This window comes from Leucoraja erinacea, chromosome 15 (genome assembly GCF_028641065.1).
Source record: "Leucoraja erinacea ecotype New England chromosome 15, Leri_hhj_1, whole genome shotgun sequence".
Taxonomy (NCBI): Eukaryota; Metazoa; Chordata; class Chondrichthyes; order Rajiformes; family Rajidae; genus Leucoraja; species Leucoraja erinaceus.
This window is the reverse complement of record NC_073391.1, coordinates 6582199-6595188: the sequence shown is the minus strand read 5'-3', so window position 1 is coordinate 6595188 and position 12990 is coordinate 6582199. Positions and strand designations below refer to the sequence as shown.

Genomic DNA, 12990 nt, shown 5'->3' with positions numbered 1-12990 from the left:
CCGAGGAAAATAAACTAACAATAATTTTATAACGGGAAACATTATTGCTTGCTGTGAATCACAATTCCTGGAGAATGTACATAATTGAAACAGCAGTAACTCTAACACTGATGCCTTTTTATTTTCACAGATTTGTAACGAGTATCTTATAAATCGAGGAATTGACAGCAGAGAGGTTTTAATTTTTCTGAGGAATTCCGTTCTGCAGGTATTTCTATTTACTTAATTCTCGCAAAACAATTAGATTTGTAAGTAATAACAAGGAACTGCAGAGGCTGCTTTATATTAAAGATGGACACAAAATGCTGGAGTAACTTGGTTCTTGGTTACTTGGTCCTCCAAAATATTCCAACTGGAATTTAAACTGGAGGTGGTGAAGGGAGGGATTAAGCCAGAAAGGGTTATTGGGAAGAAAGTGCTACTTTAAATGTAGTTGCATCTGGTTGGGTAACTATAGTTTGGTGGAGATTATTCCGTGCTTTAAATGTGCGTGGGAAGAACGAATTGCTGTACACATCTGTCTTTGTAGCTGGGATCACAAATTGGATCGAATGCTCCTGCTCCTAATTGGTTTGGGGTTGGTGTAGGTCTTGTGATCTATGTCTAGCTGACCATTTAACATTTTGTAAAAATGTTTCAATCATCATGACCCTCAACTCTGAGGGTCAGGCAGCATCTCTGGAGAACATGGAGAGGTGATCTTTTGGGTTGGAACCCTTCTTCAGTCTGAATCAGTCTGATCAGTCTGAAGAAGGGTTCAGACCCAAAACATGTTCTCAAGCGATGCTGCCTGACCCTCTGAGTTACTCCAGCATTTGTGAATATGTGTACGTGCCTGTTATAGAAAGCTCAAGTATGGCGATGGTCTCCCCTGCCAACAGAGGAAGGTCAAGAATATAATAGAAAGGGGTAAGCAGCATGATGATTGAAATAGCATAAAGGATAAGTAGGATCATTGTTGAAATAGGCAGCACCAGGTGGCGCAGCGGTAGAGTTACTGCCTTACAGCACTTGCAGCGCCAGAGACCCGGGTTCGATCCCAACTACAGGTGCTGTCTGTAGGGAGTTTATATACGTTTTCCCCGTGACCACGTGGGTTTTCTCCGAGTAATTCGGTTTCCTCCAACACTCCAAAGATGTACATGTTTGTAGGTTAATTGCCCTGGTGTAAAATTGTCTCTTGTGTATGTAGGGTAGTGTTAATGTGCGGGGATCATCAGTCGATGCAGACTCGGTGGGCCAAAGAGTATTCTTCCGCGCTGTATCTTTAAACAAAACTAAATACTGAGCAGACTCACTCGCTCACTCTCCGAGTCAGTGAAATGTGCAGGAAGGAACTGCAGATGCTAGTTTATACCGAAGTTAGACACAAAATGCTGGAGCATTCAGTGGGCCAGGCAGCATCTCCCATTCCTACTCTCCAGAGATGCTGCCTGTCCCGTTGAGTTACTGCAGCGTTTTGTGTCTATCTTCATTGAGTCAGTGAAGTTGGCTTACAGCTGTTCTTACCACACATCTCACGCTCTCTTACAGCTGCTTCTGTGACCCTCTCCCACACACTGTTTACGTTAATTTCTGATGTGTGAACAGTTTGGATTCTGAACAGTCCTCTGGAATAGAATCCAGTTGTAAGCTGGGGACTTCCTGTACAAATCTTGAGAGAAGTAAATGTAGTTTACTAGCCATCTAGCTTCAGACTCACCAATGCAGTTCACTTATAATTGCCTTCTCAAATGGTCCAGCAGTTAATTCAATTCAGAGCAAGTAGGGATGAGTGATAATTGTTGGTCCCGTCAATGACACCCATATCATGTGAATGAATTAACAGAGAATTAACTATACAGATTGTTGACTAAGTGGCATCATTTGGTGTTACGCTGACACTGAGACTTATACCCCTGTCCCACTTGGGAAACCTGAACGAAAACCTCTGGAGACTTTGCTCCCCACCCAAGGTTATTTCAAAAAATTAAAAACTGGCCGCGACTAAAAATAGGTTGCCGTTTTAAAAATCGGTAATTTTTTAGTCTAAGCTAGTTGAAGGTGGTTGCTGGAGGTTGCAGGTAGTGGAAGGTCTTACCTTCCACTACCTGCAACCTCCAGCAACCACCTGAAACCTCCGGCAACCACCTTCAACTAGCATCGCAACAGCTTCGACAACATTTTTTTTTTAAACGGCAACCTATTTTTAGTCGCGGCCGGTTTTGAATTTTTTGAAATAATCGCCGGAACATAGAAGAAGCAGAAACCACTTTCGACCATTAGGGGGACTGACAAAAACCTCCGGGAACCGCACGGAAATCTTGGTTGGGGCGCAAAGTCTCCAGAGGTTTCCGTTCAGGTTTCCTAAGTGGGACGGGGCAAAACTGTGCAATAATATAAGACTTGTTTTATGATCCACTCATGATCCAGTGATCCCAGAGACCACCTACAGTTATTTCCCATCAATTCATTTTCTTTTCAACAAATTGGTTGAGGGTTTGAATCTTGTGTCCTTTCAACAACCCCCAACCCCATCCCCACCCGACAGTCCATTCCCCAACTCATCCCAGCTGAGGTTATAAATACTATGAATTTAAAGGTATGTGGGGGGGACATTGAAACATACAGAATAGTGAAAGGTTTGGATGGAGTGGATGTGAAGAGGATGTTTCCATTAGTGGGAGAGTCCAGGACTAGAGGTCACAGACTCAGAATTAAAGGACGTTCTTTTAGGAAGGAGATGTGGGGAAATTTCTCTAGTCAGATGGTGGCGAATCTGTGGAACTATTTGCCACAGAAGGCTGTGGAGGCCAAGTAAGTAGATATTTTTAAGGCAGAAATAGATAGATTCTTGATTAGTACAGGTGTCAGAGGTTATGGGGAGAAGGCAGGAGAATGGGGTTAGGAGGGAGAGACAGATCAATCTGAAGAAGGGTCTCGAACCGAAACGTCACCCATTCCTTCTCTCCAGAGATGCTGCCTGTCCTGCTGAGTTACTCCAGCATTTTGTGTCTATCTTCGATAGATCAGCCATGATTGAATGGTGGAGCAGACTTGATGGGCCAAATGGCCTAATTCTACTCCTATTCCTTATGGCCTTATGACTTAATTATTTTAAAGTTTTGCAGAGGCAAGAGAGGATTCGGGTGAGAGTGAAGGCAAGAATTGGTTGATTGATTGATCGATACTTTATTTTCACATGTGACATCTCACAGTGGAATTCTTTGTTTTGAACACGGTACACAAAGTATGCAAAGAGTCGCCACGTATTAGCCGACATGCAATGGAGTTAAATTTGAGATATCCATCCTCAGTATTATAAACTGTTTGTAATCAATTCTTAATAAAAGTGTTGATTTATCAATGTAAAATAAAAAGCTTTGCTAATAGAACTAAACTGCATAGACACAAAATATGCTGAAGTAACTCAGCTGGACAGGCAGCATCTCTGGAGAGAAGGAACGGGTGACGTTTCGGGTCGACACCCTTCTTCAGAAGAAGTTCCGAAATGTCACCCATTCCTTCTCTCCAGAGATGCTGCCTGGAGAGAAGGAATGGGTGACATTGGGTGGAAATCTCCATTTCCACCTATCAGTTGAAAGTTGTGTTTCAATCCCCCCTGCCCCACACCTATTTTCCCCCATTACAATCAGTCTGAAGAGGGGTCTAAATCTGAAACATCGCATATCAAAATCTTCTAGAGATGCCACCTGACTTGCTGTGTTACTCCAGCACTTTGATTTTTTTAATAAACAAGCACCTGCAGTTCCTTGTATCTCCAGCACTTCGGTCCTGGCTGCTTGTTGGGAATGAGTACGAATGTACACTTCTCTTTGGACTCTAATACTGAATTTCATAATGGAAATTTAGAGAAGGCAATAGTAATTCAATGTTTGAAACATGCCCAAAATGTCTGTCCTATGTCTTGTGTTTGGTGGCATCAGGAAAGTTGTGTTAGAAAAGAGGATAAGATTGAAGATGAAGCCAAAATTAATACTGCTCGTGAGAGTGGTGAGAATCTTCAACATCCATGTATGTTGTCTGTGCCAAGGAGGCTGATTATGTGCTTATTTAAAAGTGAAGAATTTCTTCCCACACACAAATCTGCTCTCACCACAATGCACCACCTGTCCTGTAAAGGAAGGAGAATTCCTTGCAATTCCCATGGCTGTGAGAAATTGCAGCACAAATCAAAGCCATCTTGCAAACAACAGTTTTAATGATTGCATAAATATGCAGATAAGTTATGAATGATGTATTGAAGGCAAATTTCTGGATGTTTCAAAGGAGCTCGGGATTTAATGGAAGTGAGTGCTGAACATTGGTATCAGTGACAGATGGTGGGAGGAGCCTGATTGAGACAATTTTTCTCAGAAAGGAATGTAAAGCTTCCTCTGTCTAGCCTTGTGAGAGATAGTGGAGCATTAATCACAGTTCACAGTGAAACTATAGTTATTGATTGTAGTCATATTGTATCTTTATTTCCAGTCATTTTTTGTGATGTTGTGGAAGACCATGAAGTCAATGCGAGATCTCAGAGCAATTTCATCTAATCTGTTCTCCCAAACTTTCCCTCTACTTTCTCCTTTCACGCCTTCACACCAACACCTCCACGATTCTCTTGACCAACCAGCTACGCTCGAGATAATTTACAGCACCCAATTACCTGTCTGGAATGGAGGAAGGAACAGGGGTTCCTGAGGGAAGCCCACACATCCACTGTGAGAACATGCAAACTCCACTCAGACAGCACCAGAGGTTACAATCAATCCCTGGTCACTGGAGCTCTGAGACAGTTGTAGTTCCGGTGGTACCTTGGTGGGCGAGGTCTTGGCCCAGAAATTGATTAGCCCCTAGGTTGGCTTATTGCGCAGTTATGATATGGTGGTCTTTCAACCACTTAATTCATGGGCCTGGTCTGTGGAATTTGCAGGAACTCTCAACACAAAGCTTATGCCAGTGCTGAGCACAAATAAAACCAGCAAGAGTGCACTTGGCCGGGTACCTGGGTAGGACGGGGGAAGGATGCTGGAAGAGATACTTTGTCAGGATCAGCTGGTCTGCAGTTAAAAGGAACTGGATGGCAATAGTCCAAAGGCTCAGGAGTCTGGCATGTTCACTGTCATGTTGGGTATACTGGAGTGTTGATGAGATTGGTTTCCTGCCGCAGCTTGGCATTGCTAAAGTAGGTTCCCTGCAAGTCATGCAAGCTTCGTTGAGGTTAAGAAAACTTGTAGTTGCACGTGGGAATGGAAGAGGATTTGTACGCACTTTTCAAAAATTTCAGAGGTGGAATTCAAATATCTGTTTCACATCTCTGAACACCATGAGCATCTGCAGTATCCTCTGTACATTAGTGCAATTTAGTTTAGTTTTGTTTGGAGACTTTAGAAATGCAGCATGGATACAGGCCATTCAGCCCACTGAGTCCACACCAACCATCGATCACCCATACACGAGTTTTATGTTATCCCACTTTCGCATCCTACACACTTAGGGCTATTTACAGAAACCAATTAACCTACAAACTGGCACTTCTTTGGAATGTGGGAGGAAACCGGAGCACCTGGAGAAAATTCACACGGTCACAGAGAGAACATACAAGCTCCACACAGACAGCACCTGTAGGCAGGATCAAACCCGGGTCTCTGGTGCTGTGAGGCTGTGAGGCATTAACTCAACTGCTGCGCTACTGTGCTACCCATCACACTCAGGCAGAATATGGAATTAAATCTGGGGTGGTTATTAAAAATGGATTCTGCTACAGTGTTTTGAGAAGTAATATCATATGGAAGTAAGGCTGCATGCATTCCAGTTTCTGAGCTCCTTCCCACTAACGAAAAACATTATCTTTCAAGCAAGCAAAAGGCATAAATAAATAAACTAGTTGGGTTTCTCCAGAGCTACCACAATCAGCATAAATTAAATGGGAGCAGGAAGAGGACGGGACAGGAGTTTCCTGTTCCATCCCATGAAAATTGCAAAAATTATTTTCCAATTGCCTCGCCACATTATAGCAATTAGAACAACTTGAAATGTTGATTCTGAAGGGAATTTTATCTCCTGCTGTGCTTGACTAGTTTACCACTAAAAGTACAAAGGAACAGTGAAAGTCAAGTCATTTAAATCATTTGGCTGTCAAGCCACAAATGGGTAAATACATGAAAGTCAGTGGCAGTGGCAGGGAACTGAGGCTAAAAAACTCCCAGCAGATTATGATGCCCTAATCTTTTGCTGCACATTTGATTATTTGTGTCGTCTGCCTTCATACATTCTCAGTGTCGATGCATTTAGCAGTGTATACTCAGTTTTGTCCACACCCACCTTTACATAAAAGCGTTTAAGAAGGAACTGCAGATGCTGGAAAATCGAAGGTACACAAAAATGCTGGAGAAACTCAGCGGGTGCAGCAGCATCTATGGAGTGAAGGAAATAGGCAACGTTTCAGGCCGAAACCCTTCTTCAGACTGATTGGGGGTTGGGGGGGCGGGGAGAAGAAAGGAAAAAGGAGGAGGAGGAGCCCGAAGGCTGAGGGATGGGAGGAGACAGCTCGAGGGCTGAGGAAGGGGAGAAGACAGCAAGGAATAACAAGATTGGGAGAATTCAATGTTCATGCCCCCAGGATGCAGACTCCCCAAGTGGAATATGAGGTGCTGTTCCTCCAATTTCTGGTGTTGCTCACTCTGGCCATGGAGGAGACCCAGGACAGAAAGGTCGGATACGGAGTGGGAGGGGGAGTTGAAGTGCTGAGCCACCGGGAGGTCAGATTGGTTATTGCGGACCGTGCGGAGGTGTTCGGCGAAACGATCGCCCAGCCTCTGCTTGGTCTCACCTATATAGATCTGCTGACATCTAGAGCAGCGGATGCAATAGATGAGGTTGGAGGAGATGCAGGTAAACCTCTGTCGCACCTGGAACGACCGCTTTGGTCCTTGAATGGAGACAAGGGCGGAGGTAAAGGGACAAGTGTTACATCCTGCCACTCATGTGGCTCCCTGGAAGAACAACCTGATTATTTATTTCAACCGAAGATAGACACCAACTGGTGGAGTAACTCAGCAGGTCAGGCAGCATCTTTGCAGAGAAGGAATAGGTGACATTCTGGGTTGAGAGCTTTCTTCAGATTGAGAGTCTAGAGTCCTCTGACTCTCAGTCTGAAGAAGGGTCTCGACCCAAAAAGTCACCTATTCCTTTTCTGCAAAGATGCTGTCTGACCCACTGAGTTACTCCAGCTTTTTGTGTCTATCTTCGGTTTAAACCAGCATCTGCAGTTCCTTCCTACTTATTTATTTCAACTGTTCAGCCACTAGGAGGAGCTGGTATCCTTGGTGTTGACTTTATGTGCTAGAACCTCCCCCTCTCCTTCTTCTCCGCCTCCTCCATCTATGGCAATCACAATAAAATGTGGGTGATGCATCCATGCTTCTAGATGCCTATGATTGATTGATTGATACTTTATTATCACATGTGACATGTCACAGTGAGATTCTTTGTTTTGCCTACCGTGCATTAAGTTAGCAAACTGTCGCCACATATAGAGTACAAGCAAAGTTACAATGTTCCATTGTAATATTCCATTGTAATTCCAATAGTTCCAATTCTATCTCTGTCCCACCCACTCCCCTGACATCAGTCTGAAGAAGGGTCTCAACCCAAACCCAAAACACCAACCATTCCTTCTCTCCAGGGATGCTGCCAGTCCCGCTGAGTTACTCCGGCATTTTGTGTCTACCCCCAATAGTCCCTCTTTGTTCTCTCGGTGACCCCCCCCAAGCTGGTGCCTCTTTGTTCTTGGTGGCGTGTCCTCGTCCGACCTCCGGCACCCACCGCGGCCCATCCGGCTGTCCGCCACCGGGTCCTCTCTTGGGCGGTTCCAACGCGCTTGCCAGGAGTTTTCGATGGCCCTCCTCACGTCTCTAGGGCCCTCATATGTCATATGTTGAAAGAATGGAGCAGCTGGGTTGGTATGCACTGGAATTTAGAAGGATGAGAGGATATCTTATTGAAACATATAAGATTATTAGGGGATTGGACACGCTAGAGGCAGTAAACATGTTCCCGATGTTGGACGAGTGCAGAACCAGGGGCCACAGTTTAAGAATAAGGGATAAGCCATTTGGAATGGAGATGAGGAAAAACGTTTTCACCCAGTAAGTTGGGAATCTGTGGAATTCTCTGCCTCAGGCAGTGAAAGCCAATTCTCAGGATGCTTTCAAGAGAGAGGTAGATAGAGCTCTTAAAGATAGCAGAGTCAGGGGATATGGGGAGAAGGCAGGAACGGGGTACTGATTGTGGATGATCAGCCTTGGTCATATTGAATGGCAGTTAAATGACTGGCTTGAAGGGCCAAATAGCCTACTCCTGCACCTGTTGTCTATTGTCCTTGCTCCTCGATGGCTCTGCTCACTCCTGGACGGCCCCCGCTCACTCTCTGCGGTTGCTCGCAGGTCCCTCATCACTCTCAAGGCATCCACTGCGGGCGAGCCGGGACTACCATGCAGGTCCGATGTCCACAGCTGGTGAGCTGGGCCTACTGGAGTCTTGGTCCCACTCGTGGGGAACACTGCTCACCGGGAACATTTTTCCCTTTGCACATTGACCTACGTGTGTATTAATGTTCATTCACTGGAGTTTGGGTTTTCGTGGAATCCCTTATTGCCGAGTCAGGTACAATCAAGATCTAAATTGTTTATATTAATTAAAATATTGCAGTACCATCATGTTCCTGGTGATGGGGCTGATGCATCTTTAGAACTCGTCTGTGCCCCTAACAGCAGGGGCTAGAAATGTGTCATTTGCAATACTGTGGAAAAGAGTTATCATCGTTTTACTTCTTTGTATGGAATGGTTAATATTAAGTTATAATGAAGGCCAGTGAGCAGTAGACACATTGTTGACCTTTGCTGTTATCTCAGCCCAGGCAAGTGGTAATGCTTCACATTAGGACAATGCTTTACAGTCTAGGAAGTAACTGCAGATGCTGGTTTAAACCAAAGATAGACAAAAACATGCTGGAGTAACTTAGCAGGACAGGCAGCATCGCTGGAGAGAAGGAATGGGTGACATTTCGGGTCGAGACCCTTCTTCGGACTGAAAGTCACGGGAAAGGGAAACGAGAGATATAGACGGTGAAGACAATGAATTAAAGATATGCAAAAAAGTAACGATGATGAAGGAAACTGGCCATTATTCGCTGTTTGTTGGGTGAAAGCGACAAGCTGGTGTGACTTGGGTGGGGGAGGGATGGAGGGAGAGGGAATGCTGGGGTTACTTGAAGTTGGGGAAATCAATATTCATACCACTGTAAGTTGCCAAAGCGAAATATGTTCCTCCAATTTGCATTGAGCCTCACTTTACCATTTGGTTGTAAGCTTTACAGTGGCAAGCAGCATCCCCATCTTGAAACACAGTGGGATTGCATTCTGCAAAATTTTATCCACTGTTAATTTGATTCACAACTATTCCTCGTTGATCCCATTAATCATAATGACCTGGATTTTGTAGGGAAGTGACAAGAGTTCCAAATTACCTCACATCAGAATTTGCCAGGGGTTGTGTTCAGGAAAGTTTCCTCGGGCAATATGTAAAGACCCTACCAGTGGAGGGCTAGATACAATTCTCTGTCGCAAGGATCGGGAGTCCCAAAGGCTGTGTTGCCTGCCTGGTGTCCGGGTTCAGGACATCTCACCTGACCTGCTGAGGAATTTGGAGTGGGAGGGGAAAGATCCAGTTGGCATTGTCTATGTCGGTACCAATGACATAGGTAGAAAAAGGAAAGAGGTTCTGCTGAGGGAATTTGAGCAGCTTAGAACTGAATTGAAAAGCAGAGCGAAAAAGGTAATAATCTCTGGATTGCTACAAGCAAATGGTGTCGATGAGAGTAAATAGTTAAATGCGTGGCTCAAAGATTGATGTGGGAGGTGGGCTTGAATCCATGGGGTGTTTGCATCAGTATTGGTGAAGGAGGGAGCTGTTCCAATGGGACAGACCCCACCTGGACCCTGCTTGGACAAGGGTCCTGGCAAATCACATAACCAGGCACATAGAGATGTCTCTAAACGATATAGGGGGGAGTGGGTTCAACAGAATGCAAAAGTATGGATAATGTTAAGGGGAAGTAGAGTGCAGGAGAGGTTACTAAAGTCTCCAGAAGACTGGAAAATGGCAAATGTAACTCCGCTGTTTAGGACGGGAGTAGGGCATAAGAAAGGAAACTCTCGACTGGTTAGTCCGACTTCAGTGGATGGAAACATTTTAGTGTCCATTTGTAAGGATGAGGTTTCGGGTATTCAGAAGCAAATAGACAGCATGGTTTTGTTAAGGAGAGATCTTGCCTGACAAATCTGTTGGAATTTTTTGAGGTGGTAACAAGTGGGATAAAAAAATGAGGCAGTGGATGTTATTTGCTTAGATTTTCAGAAGGCCTTTGATAAGGTGCCACACATGAGGCTGCTAAACCAGAGAGAGCCCATAGTATTGGAGGCAAGTTACTAACATGGGTCGAAAATTGGCTGATAGGCAGAAGGCAAAGAGTGGGAATAAATGGGAGTCTTTTTTGGTTGACCACTGATGACGAGTGGTGTCATGCAGGGGTCAGTGTTGCCTCCATTACTTTTCACGTTATAGGTTACTGTTGTGGATAATGGAATTGAAGGCTTTGTAGCAAAGTTTTCAGATGATACGAAGATAGATGGAGGGGCAGTGAGGAAGCAGGGAGTCTGCAGAGGGACTTGGACAGGTGGGAGACTGGGCAAATAAGTGACAAATGGAATACAGCATAGCTAGTGTATGGTTATGCACTTTGATAGAAAGGATAAAAGTGTCAGCTCTTTTCTAAATGGGGAGAGGATTCAGAAATTCTAGGTGCAAAGGGGCTTTGGGATGCTGGTGCATAATTCCCAGAAGGTTAATTACAGGTGGAGTCAATAGTAAGGAAGGCAAATGCAACTTCAGCATTCATTTCGGGAGACTGGAACACAGAAGCAAGGAAGTAGAGCTGAGGCTTTATAAAGTACTGGTCAGGCCACATTTGTAATATTGTGAGCAGGTTTTGGTCCTATATGTGAGGAAGGACATGTTGCCATTGGAGAGGGTCAAGAGCTGAATCACCCTGGGGATGATCGGATTATCGTATGAGGGGCGTTTGATGGCTCCGTAAGCGCTGGAGTTTAGAAGGACGAGGCAGAATCACATTGAAAGCTACCGAATAATGAAAGCCCCAGAAAGGGTGTATGTGGAGAGGATGTATCCAGTAGTGGAAGAGTCCAGGATCAAAGGGCACAGCGACAGAATAAAAGGACAAATGGGAATGAGGAGGAATGTCTTTAGCCAGAGGGTGGTTAATGTGTGGAATACATTGCCACAGATGGCCGTGAATGCCACGTGGAGGCCAAGCCATTGGGTATTTTGAAAGCCGAGATTGATAAGTTCTTGATTAGTACGGGCATCAAAGGTTATGGAGCAAAGGCAGGAAAATGTGATTGAGGGGGAGAAATAGATCAGCCATGATTGAATGGTGGAGCAAACTTGATGGACCGAATGGCCTAATACCGCTCCTACGTCTTATCATCCGTGTATTGAAAGGTTTAGAAGGATATGGGCCAAAAGCAAGCAAATGGGATTTGCTTAGATCGCTTGCAATCATGCTATCAATTGACAATTATAAATCTAAGAAATTAGAACATTCTTATTCTTCACCGGAAAATGCAACATTTGTCCAAGTATCATCCAGACTAGGTACTGATCATTATTGGGGCAATGGGCATCTTGGTCAGCATGGATGAGTTGGGCTGAAGGGCATGTTTCCATGCTGTGTGACTCCATGGCTTTCCTATGCATTAGTGCCACTAGGCTCAGAACCCCTCTATACAAAAGCAATTGTAGAATTGGGGAACTTGCTGGAAGCTGGGCAACCCCTGTTTCCCAATTCTGCTGTACCATTGGAGCAGAGTGGTGGAAATTGGCCAGCACAGACTTAGGGAATCTGATCAAGCAAACCTACATGGCAAAATAATATTTCCATTCTTCTGAATAGAGGGATGTCTATCTGGGACTAAGGTAAGCTTTAATTAATTTTCAGTTTTCAAACATTATTTTTAGTTGAATTTTAAGCATTTTTTATATCCCCTTTGTATCTTTATTCTTTTTTAATAGTTTGGGAGATTTTAAATGTTTCTGAATTTGAGCAACATTCTTCTTCTTGCGTATGGCATGCACAGCCTAAAGTTGTAGGTCAACTTGTTCTATTTGATCTTGTTTGTGCACGTCGGGTTGCTTGCATTAATTGAAACAGGGTGGACCACGTGAAGGTTGTAATCTCCCACCCCTGAGCAACATTCAAAAACATTCACGCACCGAGAAATCCACAACAGTGGCTTTGCGTTCCATTCCAGCACCCTCCCAGTTTAAAAACAGTTCTACCAACTGCGGATGCAACTCTAGCAATTAGCTTTTTAACTAGCTACTGTAACTAGTCAATTGTCAAAGCTCTCCTTTGGCACTTTCGTAGGCAGGGTTTGTTTAGCTTATTTTGTTTATTGTCACGTGTACAATGAAAAGCTTTTGTTGCAAGTTAACCAGTCAGCGGAAATACAGTACATGATTACAATCGAGTCATTTACAGTGTATAGATAGATACATGAGACGGGAATATCGTTTAGTGCAAGGTAAAGCCAGTAATGTGCTGGCTGAAGTATGTCTTGCCAAATGCACTCATCGAGGACATGGAGTTAGAGGCTCAATGTGGCATTGCACTGCACATTGCTTTCAGGTGATTTACATGAAGTAAGTATGAGATCATATAGTTCAGAAAAATTCAGGCCATTAATTGGAGGTAATTGTTTTTTAAACATTTGCAAATGTTCTAAAGTAAAACATTGCAGAAGAAATTAAGCATTTGCACATTACATTAAAGTCTTGTTCTTCCAAAAATGTTACTGTTCAATGTCATGTGTAAGAAAGAACTGCAGGTGCTGGTAAAATCGAATGTAGACACAAAATGCTGGAGTA

The 12990-nt window shown here is 44.0% G+C and overlaps 1 protein-coding gene across 1 annotated transcript in view; it reads left to right on the top strand.

Annotated features, from left to right (window-relative positions):
• Window positions 1–12990, top strand: part of LOC129703922 (kinase non-catalytic C-lobe domain-containing protein 1) — a 191076-nt gene that overhangs the window by 100262 nt on the left and 77824 nt on the right. Inside the window, 1 exon segment of the mRNA XM_055646635.1 lies at window positions 131–208. Coding sequence (XP_055502610.1) covers window positions 131–208 — 78 coding nt within the window.